This window comes from Oryzias melastigma, linkage group LG1, assembly GCF_002922805.2.
Source record: "Oryzias melastigma strain HK-1 linkage group LG1, ASM292280v2, whole genome shotgun sequence".
Taxonomy (NCBI): domain Eukaryota; kingdom Metazoa; phylum Chordata; class Actinopteri; order Beloniformes; family Adrianichthyidae; genus Oryzias; species Oryzias melastigma.
In genome coordinates this window covers 27,815,406-27,826,790 of record NC_050512.1, presented here as the reverse complement: position 1 = coordinate 27,826,790, position 11,385 = coordinate 27,815,406, and the positions used below count along the sequence as shown (strand labels likewise).

At 41.8% G+C, this 11,385-nt stretch overlaps 1 protein-coding gene across 4 annotated transcripts in view; it reads left to right on the top strand.

The window, feature by feature from the left end:
• Positions 1-291: 291 nt before the first annotated feature.
• maml3 (mastermind-like transcriptional coactivator 3) overlaps positions 292-11,385 on the top strand; it is a 153,671-nt gene continuing 142,577 nt past the window's right edge. Inside the window, exons 1-2 of one of the 4 annotated variants that reach the window (XM_024290021.2) lie at positions 362-472; positions 3,804-4,914. In XM_024290021.2, the coding sequence (XP_024145789.1) occupies positions 4,543-4,914 (372 nt within the window). In that variant the 5' untranslated portion in view covers positions 362-472; positions 3,804-4,542. Of the gene's footprint in view, positions 473-3,344; positions 4,915-11,385 lie in introns of those variants that run through there. The other 3 variants (XM_024290020.2, XM_024290022.2, XM_036213747.1) reach the window with 3 other exon arrangements.

The window sequence follows — 11,385 nt, the reverse complement described above, 5'->3', positions numbered from 1 at the left end:
AGATTGAGAAATGAAACAAATTGTGACATTTCTGCACAACCCTGGAAGAAAAAGTCAAGGGTGGCATGTGCGCTCAGCACTGTTCATATGATCAATCTCAATATGATCAATGCAGCATTCAAGACATTCTGATTCAGTAAAATTACAAGTGCTTTTTTAAGAGATTTTTTTTGCAATTTCATACTAACTTAACAAATTAAAAAGAATGTCAGTGTTTCGCCCTTGTGAATTTAACAGGCCACTGTGGACAAAAACTACTATTTCAATCTACTTCACTATCCTATCAATTATTTTTAATTAAGTTCTCTATGCCTCTGTTTGGTGCAGTGTGATTCATGTGTTGTTCCTTTTTCCCACTCCACTCCAGGGGAGCGGGAGAGATTCCAGGTGGCTTGTCTGTGCTCCTGTCCTTGACCGTGGACCTCGCTTCTGGCTCGTCTTGCGCCCCCAAATGTCCCCCAGCTCCATCTGGGTAAAAGCCCATCCGCTACACTTTTGTGTAGCAAACATGTAGCTGAAAAGTTGGATACGCTTATTCCTGGTACATATCCTGTCTGTCCTGGGAGAAGATCCCTTCTCCATGTGGACATCCAAGAAGGTTCTTCTTTTTTTCCCAGAATTGTTTTTTAGGAGTTTTTCCTTACAAGTTGAAGGGTTTAGTTTAGTTTCATCTGTTTAGTTTAGAGTTCAGCTATTGTTTATATTTTATGAATGATTTTATGTTTTTGGACAATTACAGGTGTGAAGCCCGTTGAGACAACTGTTTATAAGATTGGGCTGCATAAATAAAATTAATTTAATTTAAATTAAATTGAAATTAAAGTGAATATAATTACAGTTTCAGAAATTGCGGAGAAATATTTGACTAAGACTACAAGAAAAAGGAAATTAATTATTATAATGTATAGAAGATATCTAAGTATAACAAATATTTTCATGTAAAAAGAGTCTTGAGAAAGCAACTTTTTCTTGTGTCCAGTAAATTTTTTTTTGTTTTAAATCCACCAAAAACTACAACTCCCAGAACAATGCCCCATCACTCAATTTGTGTAATTGAAAAGCTCCAATTGTCCCAAAGGAGGCCATTCATTAGTATGTAGTGGTTAGGGATATACTAGGTTTAAAAATGTCCTCCACAGAGGACACATTTACATTGCTGGAAGTCAGGAGGAAACGTTTGGAGAGAAAATAGCTCCATCAGATGTGTGTGTGTGCAATTCCTGATTTGTAACTCATACAATACATTTTGTGTGTAACTGTGTGCACTTGCAATTGTGTATTCACATATACAGAAATTACACCAGCTTGAAACTTACTACACATACAAATCTTTAAAAGGTACGCACCAATCGCCTAAAACACACAAAAAGCTGCATTTACACATAAATCAGATGTGAGACTCTTTTCATTACACCAAGAATTGTGTGTAAATGATGCGTTTAAATGCTGCTAAAACGGTGGGTTATCAGAGTTTTCTTATCAGCCGCTTTGAACTTAGATTGTGAAAAAGGTAGTATGATGGTAGATGTGCTATCATGACATAAAACATGTTTTATTTCCTGATAATGAGATCAATTATCTCATTATCATGAGAAAATGGGAAAAAGAAAAGAAAGGTAGGCTGTTTTTCGTACAATGGGCGCTGCGGACAGCCTGTCTTGCATTTTTTGCCTATTCTCTTGTAATAAAGACATCTAGTCTTTGCCATCGTGATAAAGCTAAATTTGTTATCTATGGATAAAAATTAGCATAAAACTATCACGAAAACACATTTTTTTTAATAGGATTAAAGTAAATGTACTATAACAAGATAACAGGCAAAAAAAACAAGGTAGGTAATTTGTGGCTTTTGTACTTGAAGACATCAACGGCACTGCCTTGATTTTTTTTTTTTTGCCTGTTTTCTCGTTTTATCTCGCTATCACGACATAACTAAATTTGTGATAACCTAATGGTAGAGCTACTATCACATAAACGCGAGAAAACAACTATTTTCTTGTGATAGCGTGATGGTAGATGTGCTATCTCCTGATGAGAACATCTAATAATTGATTAATACCCGACTAATATTGCACTATCACGAGAAAGCTTTTTTTTGTTCTCGTGATAATGAGAGAAAACTTGTAATAACTATAGCGCCTCGTTTTCACTGAGCGGTCTGTTGCGGCACGGTTTCGGTATTTTGAGAATTTATATTGTAAAATTGACCCATTAAACAGTACCGATCCGTCTCTTCTGAGGGCCCCCATCTATTGTAGGTCCATAGAAAAATTGAACGGGACAGTTGGGCCTTAGCTGCTTCAGCCACCCATTGATTTGCAGGAAGTGATGACGACAATATAAAAAAACCACTATAGCGCTAAGCTAGTGTTTCCATTTTCCTCTTTACTGCTGTATTTTTCTTAGCCACCAGAAGTCTTCTTTCAAACAACATCAAATTCCTGTTACACACGATGTCCAAAAAGTAAAGCAAAAAAAGAGGAGCCTCTAGATTACCCCCATTGTTGTTGTTTTTCTAGTCGTCACACTACAATGACGCAATGACGCGCTAGTGGTCTACACCACCGATGCACTGTAAAAATAAACCTCCCGATAAGGACATCTAATATCTGATTATCACAAAAAACTGCTTTCTAGCGATAATGCGTGATAATATCGTATTATCACTAGAAAACTGGCAAAAACAACAACAAAAAAAGCCATTAGTAAAAAACAAAAGACACTCTACGTTTTTTTATTTATTTCGCAATAAAAACACCTATATTTATCACAACAAAATAACTTTTTTCTTGAGTTTTCTGTTTGTATCACCACAGTTATTTATAGTTAAGCATTCAGTGAAAACACTTGCCAAAATTAACTGGATCATACCGTATTATTCCGGACCGTACCGGACCGCTCAATGGAAACAAGGGTTAGGTGTCTTTTGTCCCAAGATAAATAATAAATGTTGTTATCACGAGAAAACGGGTGAAAAAAGCAAGTTAGTCCCTTTGCGGCTTGTCTACTACGAAAACCACAAACAACCTACCTTGTTTTTTTATGTGTTATTTCATGATACAGATATCACAAAAAAACAACTTTTTTGTGATACTGTGATGGTAGATGGGTTATCACCATATAACAAAATATTTCCTCTCCTGATAAGGACATCAAATATTTCATTATTAGAAAAAAAGCGCTTTCGTGATAATGCGTTATATTGTCGCTTTATCACAAGAAAACTGGCAAAAAAGCAAGGTAGCCCCATTGTGGCTTTTGTACTACAGAAGCCACAATGGGGCTACCTTGCTTTTTTATTTATCTCATGATAAAGACACCTATTGTTGTCTAAAGAAAAGAACTTCTTTCTTGGGATAGCGTGATTGTAGATGTGTTATCACAATATAACACTTTTTTCATCTCCTGATAAGGACATCTAATATTAATTATCACAAGAAAAAAAAAATGCTCTCTTGTGATAATCCGTGACAATATCGCATTATCACAAGAAAACTGGCAACAACAAAGAAAAGCTAGGTAAGCTTCCATATAACTATTTAACTAAAACAAAAAGAAAGAGAAAACAACCAGTTTGACAACAGCAAAAGCTGCAAAAATATTTTATCTCAGAGTCAGCCCTCCAAGATTAGATTTTACTTTCTTTGTTTGGTGTTTTGAAAACGAAGCACTACTTTTCTAGTTTCTGTTTGTATCACCACGGTTATTTGTCATAAATAGAAGAACTATCTTGGCGCACTTTCCCCCCCAGATTCAGTTTTGTGTGTGTGTGTGTGTGTGTGAGATCTTCGGACTCTGTGCAGGCAGAGCCGGGAGCTCTGGGCGACAGCTCCTCTCCTGGATTCTCCCGCGGACTCCACTCCCGGTTTTCCGGGCGTCCGTCGGCTGTTCGCAGCCTCTAGCTGGTTTTTACTCAACTCTGTCCTGATATCACTCCGCTCGCATGGTGGGGAAGCGGACCTGATTATTGTGATGGTGGCAGGAGGCAGTGACTACAGACTTCCGCCACTGCTTCTCGCCCCCTTGTTTTGTGCCATCGGGGCTTTTCAGTAGTCGCCTCTGGGCCGGACGACCGCTTGTTTTGTTTTGTTTTGAGGGGTAAAAAAGGAAAACAAAACAAAAAAGCAACCTCTTCGCCGGCGCTGCTTTCAAACGACTGAAACCGAGTGAGATGCAAGTTCACTGGGAAACTCCGGAGCCTGTTCGGTTGCGGCAGCAAAACTTTTTCTCAGCGGAGCAGCCGTGAAGAGGCAGCGGGGAGCGGGCTGCTCCTCTGCGGGACGGCTGCTGGGGCTCGGCGGCTGACAGTCCGCGGACGTTTGGTCGCTTTTTCCCGTGGAGTTGTTGTTGTTGTTCGCAGCGTGGCAGCCCGGCTGTTTTTGTGAGATTTTTAGCGACTTTAAAGCCCTTTAAACACCTCCGTGTGCTGGCCGGCCGCGCGGGGACCTTTCACCGCGGAGAGGTGGCCGGAGGACGGCGGCGGAGGCGGCGTGCCCAAGTGGGAGAAAAGTTCCTCCACGACCGCAGCCGCTCGGCGCGGTGATGGGGGACTTCGCCTCCCCCGCTGCCGGACCCAACGGCGGCCTCTGCATCAACAGCGGCATGAACCCGGGCAGCGGCGGCGTGGTGGGCGCCGCGGCGGTGGGCATACCGAAGCACAGCACGGTGGTGGAGCGGCTGCGGCAGCGGATCGAGGGCTGCCGGAGACACCACGTCAACTGCGAGAGCCGCTACCAGCAGGCGCACGCCGAGCAGCTGGAGATCGAGCGGAGGGAGACGGTCAGCCTGTTCCAGCGGACTCTGGAGCAGAGAGCCAAGAAGTCCGGCGGCGGAGGCGGCGGCAGCAAGCCCAGCAAACAGCCGGAGCCGGACTCCGCGTCCTCCACGGAGCAGAGGAATAACACGCTGATCGCGGTAAGAACGAGCTCCGAGCGTCTCCTAAAGCTGCACTTTGTTCATCAAACTTGTTGACACGCTCACCAAAGCTCCTAAAAAGCGGACTTTGTTGACAAAGCAGCTGCTGGAGCTTCAATCAGCTGATATTTGATCTGTTTCTGCAGCATTAGTGCTGCTTCTTTTCTCTTTACAATAAAGCTGTTTTATTTTGAAAAGTTTGCTGTCAGATTTTTGCATCCTCCAACTTCTCCTTTTTTGTATTGAAGATGTTGCAACACGGTTTCCTTGCAGAAAGCTGCAGCAGATTGAGCTCCACAGAGTTGCACGCTCCTCTTCAGCTTTTATTTATTAGCTGTGTAATAATCACATGCTTTTGCAAAATTATCCTTTTTTGCTAAATCCTTTCAAAGTTTCTGAGGGAAATATTTCTCCTGCAACAACTGCTGGAGTCCTTTCTTGTTGGTAGGGGGCAGTGGTTACATATGGAGGACCTCTGAAGCTGTCCTGTGAGAACTATAGTCTGCCACAGATCAGATTCTGAAAGATCAGGTTTTTTGTTTCTAGTTTGGCTGGAGCTGCTTGCATGTTTTGCAGCTGCGGCGTCCTCTCCTCACGCCACCTTCCCTCTGGGCAAGATCTGCTTTCCTTTTTATTATCATTGCTGAAAAGGAGAAGTCATGTTGGGAACGTCTTGTCGCCTCTTTTGTTGCTTTCGTGAACCCAGTTCCTCCTCCTCGTTTAGGAGCCAGAGAGACCGGCACTGATTTTTTTTTTTTTTAATAGTGCAGGAGCTCCTTGTGGACATTAAACCAAACCGCCCATTAGATGGCCGGCAGCAAATACTCCAAGAATGGAGGGATTACGGCTTAAAGACACAGTGGCATCCCTTCCCTCCTGTCCCCGCCTGCTCCTTTCCCAGTCACTGATGGCGACAGCTTGTACGCAAACACGGGATTCAATAGTAGCCGAGACCCACAGAGCTGCCTGTTTTGTAGCCCCTTTTGTGCTGCGTTGTAAGTTCTTGGCTGTGTAGGCATGGATTGTGATGGAGGGGGGATGAAAGGAAGCAGAGCTCTGCAGTCCCTCTCCCTTGGTTTTCCTTCAGAGCTGCAGCTAGATGGCTGTATGTAGTCACTTCAGACGCAGGCGCTCTGGGAAAGCCAAGCACGCCGTTGATGTGTCTCACACAAAAAAATTCCCAGGGGCGTGTGTTGTGGAGGGTCTGTGTTACAGACTGTCCTTTGAAGTGAGCAGTGAGGAGAAGAATACCTGTGCAGGAGCACTGGTAGATGGGTAAAGTTCAGGCTAAAATCCCTCAAATTGAAGTTCTGGATCATGCTAAGAGTCTGAGCTTTTAGGAAACCGACCTGCAAAAGAAAGCATTGTTAAAAACTCCTCAGGGGGGATTTCCTTCAGGTTTTTGTTTTGCCGTGTGCATCCCTGCACAATGCACTTCAGCCTGATGGTTCTCAGACACGCCCGCATCAGGGAGGAGACGAGCCTGTAATTATGGAAAGTTTTTGTTTATGGGCTAAGTATTAGTGACACCACAGAGGAAGACGCGGGGAAGCCTCTACGTATTTCCCACCATGCCTTATAGGTCAGGGGTCAGCAACCTTTAACAGTAATAGAGCCATTTGGGATCCTTTATCAAAACCTAGAAGGAGCCGTATAGTTTTACTTTAGCCTTTAAGGAATTTGGATTTGCATTCATGACCTTCTTTTTTTTAAATGATAAATATAAATTATGTCTATTTTTGGCTCCAACAACCCATGTTGTGCAGCGTAATAATAATACATTTAATTTATGAAGTGCTTTCAAAAGATACTCAAAGACACTTAAGCTTAAGATAATATGTTATTTTAACTCGTAAAAGATCCAACTTTTTACCAAAGTTTTGCTTTGCATCTAAAATCTATGCATTCTGGTGGTATCGTTGAGCAAACGAGATGTCATCAGGTACACAGGGATGTAAAAACCAACATAGTTTATCATCTATGTGCACCTCAGACATTTATTTGTAAATATAACTAATCTAAAATAAATAAATGCTAATTAAGTAATCCCTACTTTAAAAAAATGCTATTTTAATCTTCTCTTATATATACCCTCTTTGTCCTCGGCAGTCTTACATTGTTGGGTTTTGTTATTTTAGTTTGTGGTTTGGTAGTCTTAGTTTTCTGATTTTGTTTATTTTTTTTCTTTTGGTAGTTTTGGTTAGGCAGCCATTAGCAGGGATCTGCTGACTCAGACGGTCGACATTGCTGAGTCAGCAGTCTCCCTGACTTATTTTATATTTGGCCAAGGATCCACCATGGAGAGATAAAAGAGTCACATGTGGCTCTGGAGCCCAAGTCCAAATCACTAACCTCCTACCACCATGCCCAATAGTTGGTTCAAAGTTTGTGTTTTTTTGGGCGAGTTTATTGGACTATCTCCTGTAAAAAAAAAATCCATATTTAACTGAATCAGTGAACTTTTCCTGCAAAAGAGGCTGGCTGAGGCCTGTAGAGTCTGAGAAGTAACTCTGAGCACTCACTTTTTTGGCCTCTTCTATGATGATTGCTGTTTTAAATATTCCCCCTCGAGACAAATGTATCTTGTTAATGAATTTTAAATTGTTTGGAAATGGCCTCATAACCTACCTCAGCTGGACGGGCGTCAAAAAACTGCTCCTCTGAATTTATTGCTGTCTCCACTCTTGGCATTGTGTTAGCGCACACCCTCATGCAAACTGCCAAAACTTCGGCCTTTCTGGAGGGGACTCATTTTGTTTGAGTTTGCTTGGCAGCACCTGCTTGATGGTTGACCTCCAAACTCCGCTGGATGCAGGACTCTCATTTTCTGCATACATTGTTAAGGACAGGCGCCACCATCTTGAGGAAAACATGCTAACCCTCTATTTTCGGAGGACAAACCGTCTTTCATTGCTTGCGTTTCCTGTGGGGGGGACTTTTGTAACGTTGCGTGGAAATACAAACTGAGGCCTGGAGAAGGACAAAAGAGGCGAAATATAGACAATTACATCAGGCACCAGTGCAGGTTTCTGAAAGGACTGAGTGAATCACAACAGCAAAAACAGTGCTGCTGTGCCGCTGCTAATAAACGGTCAAATTTACCTGCTTTTTCTGGGTTTTTCAAGAGTATCCTTTTCAGATGATTCCCATCCTCTTCAAGAAATTCCTTTTTGAAGGATTGTGTTTCTTTGTGTTCATCCAGCTCTCCGTGGGAGCGTTTGATGTCTTATTTGTACATTTTCTTTTCCACTAAAAGAGGCTTTCACAGCAGTTCCTTTAGTCCGGTGGCCCCCAACCCCCCACGGACCGGTACCGGTCCGTGGGGGGTTGGGGACCACCGGACTAAAGGCCGCAGAGAGAAAAAGCACAGAATTATGAATCCTCGCCACCACATGTGACTATTTTTTGGCACGTCAAGTCGCACTGTCAAAAATCCATTTGTCAAAGTCAAGGGCCGGATCCGGCCCTCTGGATGATTCTATCCGGCCCTCCAGATCATTTTATTTTATTGTTATTAAAGGCCTGATGTTATATTGCGCTCATTTCTAACAATGCGGTGGTAACATATTGCTATACTTTCTCATTCCCAAGTCGTCACATGTTGATGTTTGGTTAAGGACCTCTCCGTGACATAAATTTTGGGTTTCCCAAACTCGTCGTTTTTTTTTGACGTGCTGGCTGTTCCAATTAAATCAGGGGTCCCAAACCTCCAGGTCCGCTACCGGTCCAGTTCTGGGACGGCATTCCAACTCTAACCTGAATCCGGTACCAGTTCCAGCTGTGGCACTGGTTCCGGAAGCAGGACCAGAGGCGGACCAGGCTAGATTTTAGAGTATCGAGTAGGGATGCCGCGATTAGTCGACTAATCGACTATTAAAAAAGTTGACGGCTAATTTAATAATCGATTAGTCGTTACTTTTTATTGTATGGAGTCTGAGTGTAGTAAAGTGGAAAGTTATAATAACATTCTACTAGCTTTTTTGGACTATTTTAGCATTTATTAAGGTTTTTTAGGCTATTTTGGAGTTTAGCTAATATTTCCGCTACCTGCTAGCTATTTTGGCTAATTTAGAACTTTTTTCAGTTTTGCAATAAGAAACATGACTTATACTCCAAAAACTACAGTTTTCAGAACAAATTGTTGAATATGACGAAGCCAACTCTGATTTATTCAACCTTCATCTGATCGTTTGACATATTTGTCTAAATCTCTTAAGGTACTTTCACGCTGAGTTTAAAGGAAAAGGAAAATTCAATCCTTTACAACTTCAATTGGTTCAGTTTGCTTTCGCCTTTGAGGAAACTATTGGTTTTAAACCAAACCACCTGAGAGAATCACACCATTTTTGATTGCTGCTCAACAGCCCCGAGAAAAGAGGAGGAGAAAGAAACCCAACAGGATCCCAAACTTTCAAATGTTGATAAAACATCTCTCCCTTTCTCTCAATACCATTGTCAACCAAGAAATATCCCAACCTTGTCATAGTTGTCTGTCATCTTTTTATATATATATATATATATATATATATATATATATATATATATATATATATATATAAAATGAACAGCATTCAACGAGACACTTTTTTTTTTCACGATTTGCAACTAACTTTATTTGACAGAATAACTATTCTAGAATTCCTGTTAATAACAAAAATATAAAAGGATCTGGCGGGCCGGATATAATCACCCAGAGGGCCGGATCCGGGCCCCGGGCCATGACTTTGACGTGTGCTCTAACCCTAAGTACAAGAAGAAAACTGCATATTTTTGGGGACAATTATTGCATAGATTCAGAATAAAATCTTATGACCTAGAATGAAAAGCTTCTAAAAGGTTTATTGTATATTTTGTGCATAGAGAAATTGGTGTTTAATTGTAACATTTTTTAATTGGGTTAATGCAGAATCTTTAACCGAAAGTGGCTTCCAGTTCTGACCTCTGCTAATAGCTGAAACAATTGGTTGTATTTGTGTGCTTTTCCGTGCTTTAAGCTGATGTGACATTGCCCGTGTTTAGCCTCAGATATTTGCTGAAATGCTAAGCGAGTCTGTCTGGTGTAAAACAGTGTCTTGTTGTGATCCTGATGGAAACAAATGGGCCGTTGCCAGGATCCAACCCGTGACCTTTCAGCTGCGGGCACGTGTCTCCGGCCCAACGGACCTCGATGCTGCTTCAAAGCAGAACTGTGACCCGTCTTTTTTTTTGAGTCACGTTTGATTATCTAATAGCGTACAAGTTTGCAGCTGCGAGGCTGACATGCTCAGTGAGAGGCTTGTTAGTTGAGGCTCGGGACGCTCTGTCTTCAGCTCTGGCATCCTCCTCGCTGAGGAATGTCTCGCTCTTGTCCTGTTCAACTCTTGGCAGCGGAGGCCGGAGTGTGGGCGGCTGAGTGTTCATAAAAACCAGGCCTTCCCTCTTCCCTCCCTTCCTCTGCGCTCCTCCCTCTGTTCGACACTTCCTCGCTTTCAGCAGTGGAACGGCACTAATGCGGCGTGGACGGTCTTCATGGTGGCGATGGCATTGTTCAAGTCAGCTGGGACTTTTGCCCAGTTTCTATATTTAAACCCGTGAGCTGGCGTTGAAGCTGACACTCGCGGTGCAGACTTGCACACACGCAGCGTGTGACGCCGGCCGACGTCACGCACACGCTGCTTTTGACCCGGCGCTCGCATGTTTCACCGGCTCCTTCCACTTTGCATTGACTGTAGCTTTCCGACTTCTTTCTTTACCTCTTTTGACTCCAGTTTGCTCCACATTTTCAGTACTTTTTTTTTTATTTACAAACACACATACATCCTACATGCACACACAAGCTCTGGATGTTTTTGATTTGGGGAGACCACATTCCCTTCCTCCCACGCTTATTAACATGTTTTGAAGGAACACATTGGATTTTGGCTCAGACCCTTTGTCTGTACCAGTACAGTAAATTATAAATGGTTATCGTGAGATATTAAAGTAAAGAAAAACATCTGTGGTGCGGCTTAGGTAAACAACGACTAAGAAAGAGGCATTTAAAAAAAAATGTCTTTAGAAATCAGTCCAGAAATAATTTTTTTTCATTATATTTTCATGTGGTTCATTTATTTTTTTACATCTTCATCATAGAGCACTTTGCTTTTGCACTTGCATTCTGACATTGCAGCTGCTCTGTAAAAGTGCAGTCTGCCTTTCACTTTCTCATCTGTTTAACTTCTTCTGATCATCTTTGCTCCAGTTTCTGACCATGTGAAGGGCAATGTAGTCACAGGATTGAGCTGGCACCATCTGAACAAACCATGGAAAATTGTGTTTGTAATCTTAGTTGGGGTTGTTATACATTGATGCCTCCCAATTTAATTTAGATTTCTGAGTACTGTTAGACATTTTCTTTTAATTTTATCTATATTTATATTTTAAAATTTTTCTTTTATTTTGTTAATCTGGTTTATGTTGTTTTATATATATATTTTATTTTTACTTTACTAA